Raw genomic sequence first — 15,725 nt, 5'->3', positions numbered from 1 at the left:
TCTCATGCCTTTGGTTTTTATTTGTACTCCACTCACCAACCAACGTGTTTCATTCTGTAGTTAATTGGACCTCAGGCAGAAAGCAGGTTCGGGCACTCCACCAGCAGGAATATAACTCTTTTCTCAGGGAATATTTCGGGACACCTCTGTGCCACAGATTTGGGATAATACTGTCACTATTATTCACTAACTAATTTGGGAGCTGCCATGCATTTAGTATAATCCAACTAGTAGGGCATGCTTGGTTCTTACTAAACAAGCGGATAATGCAGTAATCTGACAGCGAGCTTGCATGCACACATGGATTTACAGACTTTTTTTTTTTGAGAAAAAACAGCTTAGACTTTTGGACCATGTATATATGAAACTCAAGCTGTACATATACCCAGCTGAAAAGACTTTCTTTTTCCTGAAGAGAAGCAAGTAGTTTAACTTCCGAAATCAATGTAATACCAGAAAATATTTGAGGCTTTGAATTTCGTGATCTTCATGATGCAAGTATGATGTGAGAAAAGAATGAGTTGCCATGGCAATGATGCATGAGTTACCATACCGTCTAGTCTTCCCTAATGCTCTAATGATCCATTGGTTTACCTATGGTGCAGATAAGAACGGCATCAAGATTCTGATCCCTGCCTCCACGGCTTCATCTTCTCATCACCAAATTAAATGGTGGTTCTCGAATGGTGGCTATAGCCTAGCTCTGGGGGCAATGTTACCTTAAATACTAAATCCTACCGTTTAACTCTTTATTCAGACTAAACGGCTAATTAAATGGGTTAAACATCCATTAAAGGGGCTAAATGGGTGATTAAACGGACACGGCTAGGTACTATAGGTACTGTAAGCAGGCTAAATGGTCGTGTAGCAAACACTGACTGTGTGGGTTACTGGGCCATGCGTCTCACAAGAGACACAGCGAGAATGGACTAGTGACATGTCTCTATTCCCTTTAATTTGGGTTTTTGCTCAGCAACCAAACCAATAATGTCTCGTTTTCCAAGTGGACCTTGTTGGGAAGAAAGGTTCAGACATTTCAGGAATGCCATCGTTTGCTCGGGGAATATTTCAGGGCAGCCATATATTGATTTTGGATAACGCCAACTGTTTTTGGAATTTGGAAACTACCGGTTGCTATAGCCCAACTAGGAGGACACTGTTAATTGGCTCCTAGAAAACAAGGTGACATTGCAGTGATATGCAAAAGTGTAGTGTATGACATTGCAAAAGTGCTTTTTTCCGTACAAGTATTTTCAAAGCTATTGGCAGCTGAATTTTTTTCGAAGCTCACCAAATTTTAGTCAAAGCGTCAAGTGTACCCTTTTTTTTTTTGCGGTGCACACCTGCTACCACTGAGAAAATAATTAGCTATAAATGTAAGTACTCTTATTATGAGTCAAAACACCTCGGACGCACGTAGGTGGATAACTTTCGCCACAAGAGACCTGACCAACTGAGCTACACGTTGCACGTATCTTCTTATTAACATGTACGAATCCCAAAGCATATAGCTTGAGCAGATCTTTGTAATTTCTTGCCCGAAAGAAGGAATTACATCTCAAATGGGATAAAACAGAAAGGGACCTTTGTCGGAAAATGGTGGCATCTCGTCAGAAAAACCATCAATCGTTGGTGATGCATGTGCATCATATGCCTACTGTTTGTAGGGTAGCTCATCCGCACACTGACGCGGCCTTGTCCATTTCGCCGGCCGCATTGTACCGTCCCCGGCCAGATGGGCGAATCATCCGTCGTCTTCTCGATCGCTTGCTCCGCCGGCGTTTACAACGTGCCCCGGACTTCGATTTCTGCCCCTGCGGCAGCACTTGGCAGCGACATGCATGCTGGCTAATATTTGTCATTATTGACTTGAGCCCCTGTCGCTGGATCGATTCGTCATTGCTGGCTTGTTACAAATTTGATTCTCGTTCAATTCACTGAATCTAAAAGTATAAGGATCCTATTATTTATAATGTTCGATAAATCCTTTCGACTTGAAACAATAGAAAGGCGGAAAAGAGGCCTTGTCGCAAAGAATGGTGGCATCCTATCATCAGGACAAGCTGCTGGTGATTACAATAGTCGCATCATACGCGTACTATCTGTCCCTAATCCCTAATTCGATCGTACGCTGCTGGTGCAGCAAGCGTCATCCTGCAGTTGCTTCAGACGCAAAGCATGCAGTAATTTGACAAGCTGATGGACGTTTCTGCCCACGACGTGTTTGCCCGCACTAGGGCCTAGGCGAAGCCAACCAGGGGCAGAGCTGTAATTTGACAAGCAGTCTCCACTCTCCAGCACACGCACATCTCAGGTACAGTACGTAATTTGCGAGTTGCGATTCACCTTTGGAGCTCTCTTTTCGCTAATACACATGTCACCATTGACTTAGGTCGAGCCATCTGTAGCCATGATCTACCACTGTAAACTAATTTGACTCGACGCGTCAAGCTGTCTGCAATAGTGTTTGCATTTGCACAACAACAAGAGTCTGATAAGATCACATTTTGACCGCGTGCAAATTTGCCCCCCTTTTTTCAATTTTTTTTTTATGTTCAGATTGTTTGGAACACAGGCACGGTTTTCGGGCAGTTTTGCAGCGTAAATAAACACTGGGATCTTAGGCGTCGCAAAAGTTCTTGTGTCCGATATAATTTCAAACTTAAGCTCGCTCTTTCCAAAATATAAGGTTGGTGAATGATGCGGACCACAAATGTCTCTCGACAGCTTAGCCTTTGGGTGAACTTGACGATGAACGAAGCTCAATGCCTTCTGATGCATATATGCATGCATTCCAAGGACCCCCATAGCGTTCGGCAAACTTTTTCCTCAACCAAAGAAAACAAAACAACAAATGGTGACATCCTATCAGGATATAATACTGGCGCATCATAATTGTAAGATCCTTTTTGCCCCTTACTCGTACAATGATGCAACAACCTTCATTCTTCCTGCAGTTGCTTCAAACGCAAACATCAGACTCCTTACCACTCACATATCCAGTGACGTCAGTGTAGTGTACGGTCACAGCAACCAGGCCAATCATTCGGGGATCCCTGCTTCTGTTGTGCTTGCTGACGGACATTTCTGGCCACCAAGGATGGCCACTTGAAGTGACCTCGTGCCGCACCAAATGAAACCGACGAGGGGCAGAGTTGACATTTGACAACCTGCCTCCAGCCTTCCAGGTGCTAGTTGAGTGTACAACGTATGAACGTAGCAGTACACAATACATATTGTTTAAGTCAGCTGCAACTCACCTTGGAAGGTTTTTATCTCTTTTCGTTAATATCATCACTGTAAACCTGACTCAACTCATGATTTAACTCTTGACTGAAAGTGTTTGCACAACAACAATCAGATAAAATATCATATTCGACGCCGTGCAAATTTGCTCCTTTCAATTTTTATATTCAGATTGGTTGGAATACAGGCACAGTTTCAGGCAGTTTTGCAACATAAATAAACACTAAGGGTGGTGGCAGCAAGAACAAACCCATCCTGCCACCTTCAACAAACCCATGGAAAACACAGTCAACCAGCGTCAGCTTGCAGTCGCCTTGCCGGCAACTTTCTGGGCGATCCAACCCAGGCCATCATAGAGGCCCTCACCGGTGATGGCGCACGAGGCCTGGATGTGCCAGTCGTGGTTCTTTATGCTGTGGAGGGAGAGGGCGTCAGTGATCTCAGCGGGGGACATGGCGTCCTTGAGGTCCTGCTTGTTCGCAAACACGAGAACCACTGCACCCTCCAGGTCCGCGTGTTGGAGCAACCGGAAGAGCTCATCCTTGATGATGTTGATCCGAGCGCGGTCGGTGCTGTCAATTACTACGATGACAGCGTGAGTTCCTCGGTAGTATGTTGCCCATGAAGTTCGTAGGCTCTCTTGTCCACCCAGATCCCACACCTGATGTATTCAAGCATATGATGTTAGAACAAACAGTGCATTGGTATTTGCCAAATAACAGCAAAGAATTGCGTCAGTTTTCGGCTAAAGATGCAATCATTTGGACACCATCTGAATATGGCAGTACAACTCTTATTATTATACTTGGCACCGGAAAACAACTTATATTGGGCTTAAAAGAAGGGAAAAAGAGCTTGTTTCCAAGTGAAACATGTATAGGCCGCTAGCTGACCTTGTCCCATGATGCTAGTAAAAGCAAAACACTGATGTTGATAAACAACGAAACATAAAAGATATGATAAATCCTGCAACATGGAAGAACCAAAGACTTTCATAGTAAAGAAGTAACATGATAAACATCATCCATAGTTCATGCAACTTGCAGCAAAACATATATTTTCAGGAGACAAGCATATGTGACAATACATAACTTAAGTCTCAAGCATATTCAAGTTTCAGGTCTCTTTGGCGTATTTTATTAGCAACTCCCTAAAACAGATGCTTTTGTTTCCTTAAAAAAAGCATGAAGTAAAGGACTGTTGCATTATAAATTGCAAATACTACCTCATAAAGTGGTACTTTGACAGTACAAGTTGTCATGACTCAATTCTTTTAATTTATTTTTGCACTGAAGCAGTCAAAAGAATATATTCTCCAATCAAAAGTATGATTGCAGGCATCATAATTTTCTTAGCAGTTTTTGCACAGGCTACCAAAGATATTTTACGCATTTTAGTCAACGGAAACTAAAATGTCTGGAGAGTAACCTGATGACTCAAATCTTTTAAAGCAAGCACATGGTAAAAATTCTATTTTTGCCCCTTACCTCTGTCTTTGATTCAGTTCAAATGTTCAATTGATTACTATATTTTTTTTGAAAATTACAATTGATTACTATAAGACACTATCTTTTTACTCAAAGCTGCATCCACTACCCTGAAACCAGCAAAACCATTCAAAGCCAATAAACATCAAAGATGAAGGCTAAGGAGTACACCACAACAACAAAGATTAAATCCACTAGTTAAGAAGTTGAGGTTGAACTCACTAGTGTTATACCCAACCAAACATTCCATGACGAGATTTATTTCTGTGGGTACCATATTGAGTTATGTGTCAGTGAAACAAGAAAGAGCTGTCTGCTTGAGTTAGGACAGAAACTAGAAACCAAGTTCTCCCCACAATGAAACAGAGAGATGCTCCATTGTTGTTCCTTGTGTATACCACCTGGCCATCGCATCCAACTTAAAAGGTTGAGCTAAGAAGTTCCCAGAGGACAGATCATATACTCATAACCACTCGATACTAAGTGTTGATGGATTCATGCAGTATTCACCACCAGTATGGCGGACTGGCGGTATCATACCGACATGCAAGCTAACCAGATCTCAGGCACCACATTATTCATCCTAATCGATGGAATCCCCAATGTGCTCCCTCTTACACAACCTCAAATACCCACAATGGCTATGAACACAGCCTTATAGATATGACTACGAAAGCTGCCCCCCTCCCCAGATCAACACAGTCGGCTTTGCGGTCACGCGACAGTCTCCCTGCAGTTCAGGACATCTCAATCTTCCTACGAATTGTACATCAATCAAGGGAAGTGACGATTAATAAGAAAAGCGCAAAATTTCACCTTTCTTCTCCACCTCTAGAACATAGATCTTAAGCCTAACGGACAAACGCGCCTTCCGGCGCTAAGCTTGATCCAGCGGCGACCGCGGAGCAGGCTAGCCGCTTTGTGACCTGGACGGGGGAACAAGGAAGGAGAGCGAAAGGAGGAGGGAGCCGGGCGGGGGGGCTGACCTCGAAGCGCAGGTTCTTGAAGACGACCTCCTCGACGTTGCTGCCGATGGTGGGCGCGGCGGTGACGGCCTCGCCGAGGTGGAGCTTGTAGAGCGTGGTGGTCTTGCCGGCGTTGTCGAGCCCCACCACGACGAGCTTGTACTCCCGCGCCGGGAACATCAGGAACCACACGCGCGACATCCACGCGCCCATCCTTGCTCCTCCTCCTCCTCCGGTACCCTCCCTCCGCGCCGGGGCAAAATCTGAATCTTGCGCGCGCCGGCGGCTGGTGGGTGGATCGGGGATCCGGTGCTCGCGGGCCGGATCGATCGGGCGATCGATCTCCCGGTGGTGCGGATCGAGTCGGAGGAGGAGACCGGTGTCGCCGGGGAAGGAGGAGGAGGAGGGGGAGTAAGGAATCGATTGACGCGTCGTCGCCTGCCGGACGAGGCGGTTGGATGGATGGGGGGATATTCGTGCTCCGTCCGTGTGCCAAGAAGTTTCGTCAGTCGTTGCCTCCCTCGTTGGGAGAGGGAAGAGAGTGCCAGGAGCCTAGAACCGGGCCGGGCCGGGGCCTACAACCTGGTTCTCTTTTTCTTTTTTCCCATTTCAGATTACCAGCATAACATTATGTTCATTATTATGTAATAATGCGAATATGCTTCTAGGTGTCATGGAAAAATACTGGTACCTTTCATGAATCATTTGCGTATGTCACGGAAACTCCTTGTGCCTAGCTACAGGTCTATTTGCAAGTTTAGAAGCTCTTATGCCCTAACATTTTGACCAGCGTAAACACGAACCCCTCATGTTGAATAGACCTTCAAGTTGTTTTTTTGCAAGGTTCCAAGTGAAATGATGATGACCTATTTGACAAACATGTACGATGGGAGTATGACTGACTTGAATATCGTTACTTTTCATTATATATATTTTTAGCCTTTCGACGGTTATAAGTAATTGTGTGCCTTAAACAATAGGTAGTGGATAATAATGAAGATGACGAGGTTGAAGAAGGGTGGACATCCTCACGGTTAAGGGGGTGTTTGGATACCCCGTGCTAAACTTTAGCACCTGTCACATCGGATGTTTGGATACTAATTAGGAGTATTAAACATAGTTTTAATTACAAAACTAATTGCACCGATGGAGTCTAATTCGTGAGACGAATCTATTAAGCCTAATTAGTCCATGATTTAACAATGTGGTGCTATAGTAACCATTTGCTAATGATGGATTAATTAGCCTTAATAGATTCGTCTCACGAATTAGACTCCATCTGTGCAATTAGTTTTGTAATTAAACTATGTTTAGTCCTCCTAATTAGCATCCGAACATCCAATGTGACATGTGCTAAAGTTTAGCACGGGGTATCCAAACACCCCCTAAAGCTGAGATCTCCAACAATCATGAAGGAGAATGTGTGTTTAAGCTACCACTGTGTCGCTCTCAAGTTTGTTGCATGTCGCCACAATGTGAAGCTTGTCACTAGTCTAGAAGGAGATCCGTGACACTTCTATATCATTTGTTGGAGTATTAGAATCTACAGGACGGAGAACATGCTTGCTATCAAAGATATTGCCCTTTTTTGTTTGTTAATGTTTGTATTAAATTAGTTGTAAATCTTGACACATGTTACTATGATCCATACGATGGAGGAACTGTATCACTATGTATCGCTATGTTTTTGATTGGCACTGAACTTTGATCCAAATGTTCAAAAGTGCTACAATTAAAATTTATCATATAAACTTCCGCCGTACATGAAATTTGTTTCGTACGCATACTTTTCGCATGCAAGTACTTTTTTGAAAAACTAATTAAAGTACTTGTTTGTTTGCTAGTAGGACAGCGGAGGCAAAAATGGAAAAAACAAACCCAACAAAACAAAAGCCAGGGGCAAAGAAAGAAACTACTCCACCCACAACGTTTTGGGTGTACAGCTACAGGAGTGGCACATGAACTTTCGGCAAATATTCAAAATGTGCTAAGATAAAATTTAACTTTTATCCTATAAACTTCCCCGTACATGAATCATTTATATGATTATATGAAATTTGTTTCGTACAGTTCTAGCATTTAAGTATTTTTTCTTAGGACTCGTACGTGCGACACGTCGGACGCTGTGTGGACCCACATGACCCTCTCTTATCCACATGTTTTTATCCTTATCTTTAGTGGCAGCTGGACGATGAGGCAGTTGTACTTCAATGGGGCTTCGCTCGTGCCGGGCGGCTCTCCATTGAGTGAGCAATGGCGCTTCGGCGGGTGCTCTGGTGAGCGAAGCAGCAGTGCTAGGTGGCACTCCGGTGAGCGGACAGCAGTGCTTTGGCGGCTACTTCGGCAAGCGAAGCAGCGGCATAAGGTGAAGCTCTGGTGAGCGAGTGAGCAACAACGCATGGCAGTGCTTCAGTGAGAAGCTCAGCTGCAATGGGGGTGGAGCAGGAAGGAAGGGCGGAGGTGATCGTGTGCTCGCCTTGCTACCATCCTCGGTGTCGCTGATGGCCTGCGAGGTGTGCTGCAGACAGGCGCCAGCCGCCGGAGGAGCTGCTCCGCTGGCAATGGACTTGGCTGACTGAGGAGCCCCATGGGGAAGGGTGCCGAGCGCCGCTCCCCCGCGGCTAGGGGCGAGCTGCGCCGGCCGCCACCATCCTCCTCCTCCCCCTCCACTGTTTCCTAGTGTCGGATCCCACTGTGCAGTGCTCCTCCTGCCAGGGTTTATTGCATGTTGCAAGCGTATGTTTCAAGTGTTTCAGAAGAATGTAGAAAGTGTTTCATGTGGATGTTGCAAAGTAGATCTAGATGTTGCGATGTTGCATATGTTTCACATAAATGTTGCAAGTGCTTTATCTGGATGTTGGATTTTCAATGAGAGATTTGAATGTTCCATGCAATATGAAACAGATGTGCGGCGAGTTTTTTTTCTCATTATCAACAGATGGCTAATAAATTTTTTCAACATATTTTTTAATGTTGTAAATGGTGATTTTTTACGTTGCAAATGTTTATTTTCTACCTTGCAGACGTTATTTTGGAACAACGGAGCGTCCGATAAACTTATTTAACTTTGCTTGTAGAAGAGCGGAGGCAAAAAGGAAAAAAAAACAGCATAACAAAAGCCAGGGGCTCTCGCCGTTCCAGACCGCCGGAGCTCTCGCCGAGCCCAGCGCCTCCCACCTATCGTGGCCCCCCGTCTCTTCCTCGTCTCGCGTCATCCCCGACTCCGAGGCGCCAGCGCCGACCTCCTGGCGCGAGGTTGGCCTCTCGCCGGAAGGCGAGAGAGACGGCGGAGTAGGGTCGCCCAAATCTCATGCGGCCATGTACTCCCGTGCCCGCCTCTCCTCCATCTTCCGCACCACAGCGTCCTCAGCGTCACCACCGCGCGCTCCCCACCTCGCCCTGGCCGCCGCCACGGAGCGCGTGCGGTCCGGGACGTTCGGCCCGGAGGACGCACGCCACCTGCTCGACGAATTGCGGCGGCGAGGCACCCCCGTTCCCGAGCGCGCGCTGAACGGATTCCTCGCCGCGCTCGCGCGGGCACCGCCCTCCACCGCCTGCCGCGACGGGCCTGCGCTCGCCGTCACTTTTTTCAACGCCATGTCACGAGCTGCCGGCCGAAGGGTGCTGGCTCTCACGTTCTGCACCTACGGCATCCTCATGGACTGCTGCACCCGTGCGCGCCGCCCGGATCTAGCGCCGGCCTTCTTCGGCCAGCTCCTCAGGACAGGGTTGGGCGTCGATGTCATCACATTCAGCAACCTCCTCAAGGGCCTCTGTGAAGCAAAGCGGACTGACGACGCTTTGGACGTGCTGCTCCACAGGATGCCCGAGTTGGGCTGTGTGCCCAATGTTGTCTCCTACAGCATACTTCTGAAGAGCTTCTGCGACAACAGAGACAGTCGGAGGGCACTTGAATTGCTCCGGAGGATGGCTGAGAAGGGATCTGGCTGCTCACCCAACGTGGTCTCATACAGCACGGTCATTGATGGCTTCTTTAAGGAGGGTGAAGTTGATAAAGGATGCAATCTTATGAATGAAATGATGCAGCAGGGGATTTCACCCGATTTAGTTACTTATAACTCCAGTATTGATGCACTGTGCAAGGCAAGAGCAATGGACAAGGCAGAGGCAGTCCTCCGACAAATGGTTCGTAAAGGTGTTCGTCCGGATAACTGGTCATATAATAACTTGATCTTTGCATATTCCGCTAGGGGTGAGTGGAATGAGGCGGTCAGGATATTCAAAGAGATGACTAGGCGGGGTCTCCTACCAGATATTGCTACGTGGAACTCGTTAATGGCTTCCCTTTGCAAGCATGGAAAAATTAAGGAAGCTAGAGATGTTTTTGACTCGATCGCAACGAAGGGCCAGGAGCCTGATACTGTCTCATACCTAATTCTGCTTGATGGGTACGCTACTGAAGGATGCTTTGTTGATATGACAGACCTCTTCAATTTGATGCTAGGAGACGGTGTTGCACCTGACGTCCGTATTTTCAATGTACTGATCAAGGGATATGCTAAATGTGGAATGCTGGATCGGGCTATGATTATCTTCAGTGAAATGAGGCATCAAGGAGCAAAACCTGATGCGGTAACCTATTTGACAGTCATAGCTGCACATTGCAGGATGGCTAAAATGGATGATGCTATGGAAATATTTAATGAAATGATTGATCAAGGAGTAGCACCCAGTATAGCTACTTACCAGTGCCTGATTCAGGGTTTTTGTACTCATGGTGGTTTGCTGAAAGCTAAGGAATTGGTTTTTGAAATGATGAGTAAAGGCATGCGTCCTGACATTGTGCACTTAAATTCAATAATAAACAGCCTTTGCAAAGAGGGAAGGGTAGTGGACGCACAGGATATATTTGACTTACTTGTAAGTATCGGTCTGCATCCTGATGTTTTTGCGTATAGTTCGCTGGTGGATGGATACTGCCTAGTTGGCAAGATGGAGAAAGCATTGAGAGTATTTGATGCTATGGTGTCAGCTGGCATTGAACCTGATGTTGCAGTGTATGGCACACTTGTTAATGGCTATTGTAAAATTGGAAGGATTGATGATGGGTTGAGTGTTTTCAGAGAAATGGTGCATAAGGGAATTAAGCCCTCAACTATTGCGTACAACATTGTACTGGATGGGTTATTCCAGGCTGGGAGAACAGTTTCTGCGAAGGAAAGATTCCATGAAATGATTGAGAGCGGGATCTCAGTGGGCACTGACACATACAACACCGTTCTTCATGGACTTTGCAAAAACAATTCCTTTGATGAAGCAATTGGGCTTTTCAAGAAATTACAAGCGATGAACGTAAAGATTGATATTATAACTATTAATATTATGATTGCTGTAATGTTCAAAACTAGGAGAGCTGAAGGAGCTAAATATCTGTTTGCTTCCATCCCTGCAAGTGGGCTTGTGCCTTCTGTTGAGACTTATGATTTAATGATGACAAATCTTATTAAAGAAGGGTTACCGGAAGAGGCAGATGATGTCTTTTCATCCATGGAGAATGCTGGCTTTGATCCCAACTCTCGACTGCTGAATCATGTGGTCAGGGCGTTGCTAGAGAAACATGAAATAGTCAGGGCTGGAACTTATCTTTCTAAAATTGATGAGAGAAACTTCTCTCTTGAAGATTCAACAACAATGTTGTTGGTCGATCTCTTCACAAGCAGAGGGACATGTCAGGAACAGATAAAATATCTCCCAGAAAAGTATCATTTTCTTGCTGGAGCTGGCTCCAGTTGATTGTTACAAGCTTAGATGCCCAGAAAATCCTCTTGTTTGTAAGACAGGAAATTACCTGGACACTAACAGTCAATTACATGTGCTATTTTCTCTATTGGCATGATCGAGGTGTGACGAGCTGGTTGCATCTTAGGAAAAAAATGGATAAGGACTTCTGATGTGGAGGTAAGTTTTTTCCCACAATATGTGTAAATGAATATTTTTTGGAATCTGTTCTAGCATGCATTTGCCACAGATAGACTATATATATTATTTTTTTAAAAAACAGTTAGTTGGCTTCATTTGCAAGTATTTTTTTTTGTAGATTTTAGTGATCTGCTTGATATGCAATTACCCACTTACTTTTTGCTTCGATGATGTTTTTGGTGCCCCACATATAAGGGTTGTTTTTGGTAGCATATTCATTCAGCAGATCAGGCAGTGTTGATTAGACTCTCCGATGCTATACTTTCAGTGTGATTTTCTTTTTGTTAATGAGGACCCTCTACATTAAGGTTCATACATCGATGGTGACTGACCCCCACCCTCCCTGTCATTGCCTCCCTCTCTCTCCTCTACTGCAGCCAAGCCCTAGTGGAATGATGCTATGCCACGCTAGTGAGCAACAACAAGCGCCGCCTTCATCGGACCTGGCATGGGTGAGCCTGGATCTGGAGTTATCCGTCGCATCACTGTCCTTTCTTGTGACCAACTTGTTGCCCACTCTTGGAGGACAGGAAGAGGGAGAGAGGGGACAAGGAACTAACAATGGTGCCGCCGGGAAGGTGGCTGTGGTCAGTTCTTGGGGCTTGCGCTAGGCAATTTCAGCTCGCTTCTCATCACCTCCACCGGCCATTTCTCCTCCGAGCTCGCCTGCCAAGGTACACACACCATTGCTCTGTAAGTCTCTTCTGTTCTTTTGTGACAACAGCGATGACAGTGTACATTGCCTCCTCAAGTAGGAACTGGTATTTCATTGAACACAGCACTGCTGAAAAATTACTTGATTTTGGTCATATCTTCTACGTAAAAGGTGGAATATTTCAACTAGCTTAGCTTCAGTTGTGCCGTGAAGTTCACAAATTGTTCATGCTTGGCTGAGGTACAAGTATTTGCCTGTAGCAGCTTCAATTGCTCAGCTAGCTTGTTTCCCTTTTTTTTCCCAACAGAACATGTTAGAAAATGGTACCATGTTCAGATGATATTGTGAAGATAATACTGAAGTGTCAAAAGCCATAATTGTGAAGATAAGACTGAATTGGAGGTTGCCTTTCAGATGTTGAAGCACTGACATCACAAACATGTCCTGTTTTATGGGGAGACACTCATATGTAAAAGGCAACATCTGATGCATGTTTTGATGATGATGCTTTTCTCACTAAAGAAATGTTTTAATGCTACTTTTATTATATTATTTATACGAGGAAATGGCAACTAATCATTAACTTCATTCCACCAGCAAAAAAAAAACACAAATTGTACATCCACTAACACTTCAATGACCCTAGGAAACTGAACTTCTACTGCTGCTAAGCATGCATGTCCGCATTTCTTGCAGCCTTAGGTGAGCTCCTGCAATCATAGCTCTTTGCTCTCTTTTTCCAAATGGGAAGCTGAATGACCTGGTATTTGTTTCAAGTGCAGACAGGTCTCTTGTTGTAATTATGTTACCTTGTTCTTCTTTTGTATTCCCCACCAACATTGTATTTCATATTGGCCTGCACTAACCCATTTATGCCTGCACTACTACTCTAATATCAACTAATTTATTGATATTATTTAGTCATAGGTACCTTTGACATGTGTTTGGTATATAACAATGATTCCTGCCAACAGGCTCTAAAGCTGCCTGCAATGTTCTTATAGGGATAGCAATGAATGTGTACAGTTTGGACAATGCTCACTTTGTGATGTTCCACCATTGTGTATCAGTAATTCATCACAAGATTAAAAGCTACAGCAAAACCTTCCTTGGCAGCTGCAATTTACCATGTCTGCTTGAAGTTACTATGTCTACCTGTCCTTCACGTCTCTGATGCCACTCCCACTCTACATGATAAATGGTTCGCATCAGTTTATTGTCTTTCAGGTCGACAGGGGAATCAACTGGGAAGAAAAACTGCCTGGTGCATCTGAAGAGTCTTCTCAAGGTTCCGACTCCATTCTGCTCTGCTCTTTCTGGCATAGTCACAGATGTATGGCACAGGTGTTGATGTAGTGGTAAATCTATCTATGCAGAAATAGTAAATCTTTTGAAATTTGTTGGGCACTTGAACTATTTAGTTGTTCTGTAGATCAACGAACTGTGCATAACTGAATTTCAGTCCTTATATGTTGGAAAAAGTAGCTCATAACTGTTTTCTGATTTCTGAACACACAGGCTTATAATTGTTTTGCGTAACTTAACATCCTATATTATCACTGCAACAATGAAAGGAGCATAGTTCTGGAGTGCCACTTGATTTATAAACTGGTACCTGCAGAAGTGCAGATCCCTGGGAAGTTCCGGGGATTTTTGTCCCTTGAACACTATTTAGTTTAGCCACTATCAAACACAGTTCCTAATTGTTGAATAGTCATAGGGTTGTGTCTTGAGAGGATCATATGTACCCTTTTTTGTGTTGTTAGTTGTGACTTTACATCTCCTATCTATAAGGCAATTTGAGCAATATCTCAGAGGAAGGAAATAAATTCTGTCCTTTTTCTCTTTTACGTGGCATGGAGATTGTTTGTTACATGAAGTACGCTGCCTGCATGAATTAATTGGTACAAAGGCATATAGGGTTTTATTTACAACCGACCAACTAGGGTAGTACTTGAACCGCGATTCGTTGCAATAACTAGTAGGTTAATTTACTATAGCATCTCCATATGCTTATTGCTTCATGGGCTCTCTGCTCAAATCTGCATATTATAACAGCTTTTGGTGGTTGTGTTCTATTGTTTCACATTTTTAGAAGATGTCTGCGTCACTCCGTGGTGCCATAAGGTTATTAGCAAGTTCTTCCATGGTTCATCTCTATTGCAATCGGTACAGAGCAATTGGTAATCACAACAATACAACCTTCCCGGCAGGCAACAAGTTGCCTCTTGCTGCTTCTCTCTGTTAAGGCTCACCTTTCATTCGCATGTTCTTCTTGTGGCTGCTGTTATCTTGGGCATGGCCATGCCTTCCTGCAAATGTGACAGAGTAATGTCATAAATTCACCCACAAAAGAATTTGAGTACTACTGCGTATGTTTCATTTCGTTATCAGTTGGTGTAATTCACAGATAGCTTTCCGTCCAATTTGTTTTTGGGGGCGTGCAGAACAAGGTGCAGTCCAGATTATAGCAAGAGCAGCTCTCTGCTTTGATAACCACACAGATCTTTGAATACCAGTCTGATGTTTGTCAAGATCATTGGCACCATCCAGTCTTAGGTTGCCAGGATCAAGGATGGCATGATGGTGATTCGGGACTTTGAGTCCATTGGTGGAGAGTAGTCTGTTGTACTACATCTTTTTCTTGTGGCATTTCAGTTTGGTACCAGTGTGGCAGTGTGGATCAAGTGATAAAGTGGTCTGTACTAAGTCTGAAAATAAAGAGCTTTATTATAGATGTAAATTACTATCTATTGATGTGCCCTCTCCTTTTAAGGTTTCAGTTCCCGTTTTCAAGCTGATGCTTTTTTTTTTTACCAGGCGTGATGTTCTTTTACGGTTGTTGAGCTTATTGGAAACATGTGTACAAATTCATTTCTTATCTTGTTTGCAGCCGATGCGTTATTCGATTCAGTAACGACATGGACATTCGTGCGTGTGGCTGCTCTTGGATGCAAATAAACAATTTATGTTGCAATTCTGAAATTATATTATCTTGCAAATATTTCACTTTCCATGGTCTTTTTGCAGACTTGAAAAAGGAAATGTACGATCCACTACAAAATCGCATTATAGTTTAGAGCCGAACTTGCACAATGAATATCAGAGTTGGCCCCTAACGCCATAGATTACTCATGACCAAATTTTTTTGCATTTTCTAAACGTAGAACATGAGTGCACTATTAAATTGCATAATACAAGGATCGTGTGATGCCTAGAGGGGGTGAATAGGTTTGATCTTTAAAATCTAAAAATTCTTCGTAGTGGTGTTAAAAATGTCGGAACTTCCGGTACAGGGGTGGAACTTCCGACAGAGTACTCTACGAAATTCAAAATAAAACAGTCTACGAAATTCAAAATAAAACAGGTTTCAGCAGAAACTATTTGAATCAAAAGTTCAGCAACAAAGTATAGAGACTACTGCATGTGATC

The 15,725-nt window shown here is 44.1% G+C and overlaps 2 protein-coding genes across 11 annotated transcripts; one reads left to right on the top strand and one right to left on the bottom strand.

Moving 5' to 3' along the window:
- Positions 1 to 3,359: 3,359 nt before the first annotated feature.
- LOC101769979 (ADP-ribosylation factor-like protein 5) lies at positions 3,360 to 6,221 on the bottom strand. Its single transcript, XM_004979528.3, has 2 exons — positions 5,720 to 6,221; positions 3,360 to 3,907 (listed from the first exon to the last, which is right to left on the bottom strand). The coding sequence occupies exons 1-2, from the start codon at positions 5,909 to 5,911 to the stop codon at positions 3,545 to 3,547; spliced, it is 555 nt and encodes a 184-aa protein (XP_004979585.1). The 5' UTR covers positions 5,912 to 6,221; the 3' UTR covers positions 3,360 to 3,544.
- A 2,577-nt stretch (positions 6,222 to 8,798) lies between these two features.
- On the top strand, positions 8,799 to 15,075 carry LOC101769039 (protein Rf1, mitochondrial). Of its 10 annotated transcripts, none has more exons than XM_022829276.1 (5): positions 8,799 to 11,617; positions 12,016 to 12,090; positions 12,169 to 12,312; positions 13,521 to 13,581; positions 14,389 to 15,075. In XM_022829276.1, the coding sequence occupies exon 1, from the start codon at positions 9,017 to 9,019 to the stop codon at positions 11,450 to 11,452; it is 2,436 nt and encodes an 811-aa protein (XP_022685011.1). In that variant the 5' UTR covers positions 8,799 to 9,016; the 3' UTR covers positions 11,453 to 11,617; positions 12,016 to 12,090; positions 12,169 to 12,312; positions 13,521 to 13,581; positions 14,389 to 15,075. The 10 variants fall into 10 exon arrangements, with proteins under 10 accessions (XP_022685011.1, XP_022685010.1, XP_022685009.1 ...); XM_022829275.1 differs by having other exon boundaries at positions 13,506 to 13,581; XM_022829274.1 differs by having other exon boundaries at positions 13,506 to 13,581; positions 13,812 to 15,075.
- The last annotated feature ends 650 nt before the right edge of the window (positions 15,076 to 15,725 follow it).

The sequence above is a fragment of the Setaria italica genome, chromosome VIII, assembly GCF_000263155.2.
Source record: "Setaria italica strain Yugu1 chromosome VIII, Setaria_italica_v2.0, whole genome shotgun sequence".
In the NCBI taxonomy this organism is placed as follows: domain Eukaryota; kingdom Viridiplantae; phylum Streptophyta; class Magnoliopsida; order Poales; family Poaceae; genus Setaria; species Setaria italica.
This window is presented reverse-complemented; position numbering and strand designations above follow the sequence as displayed.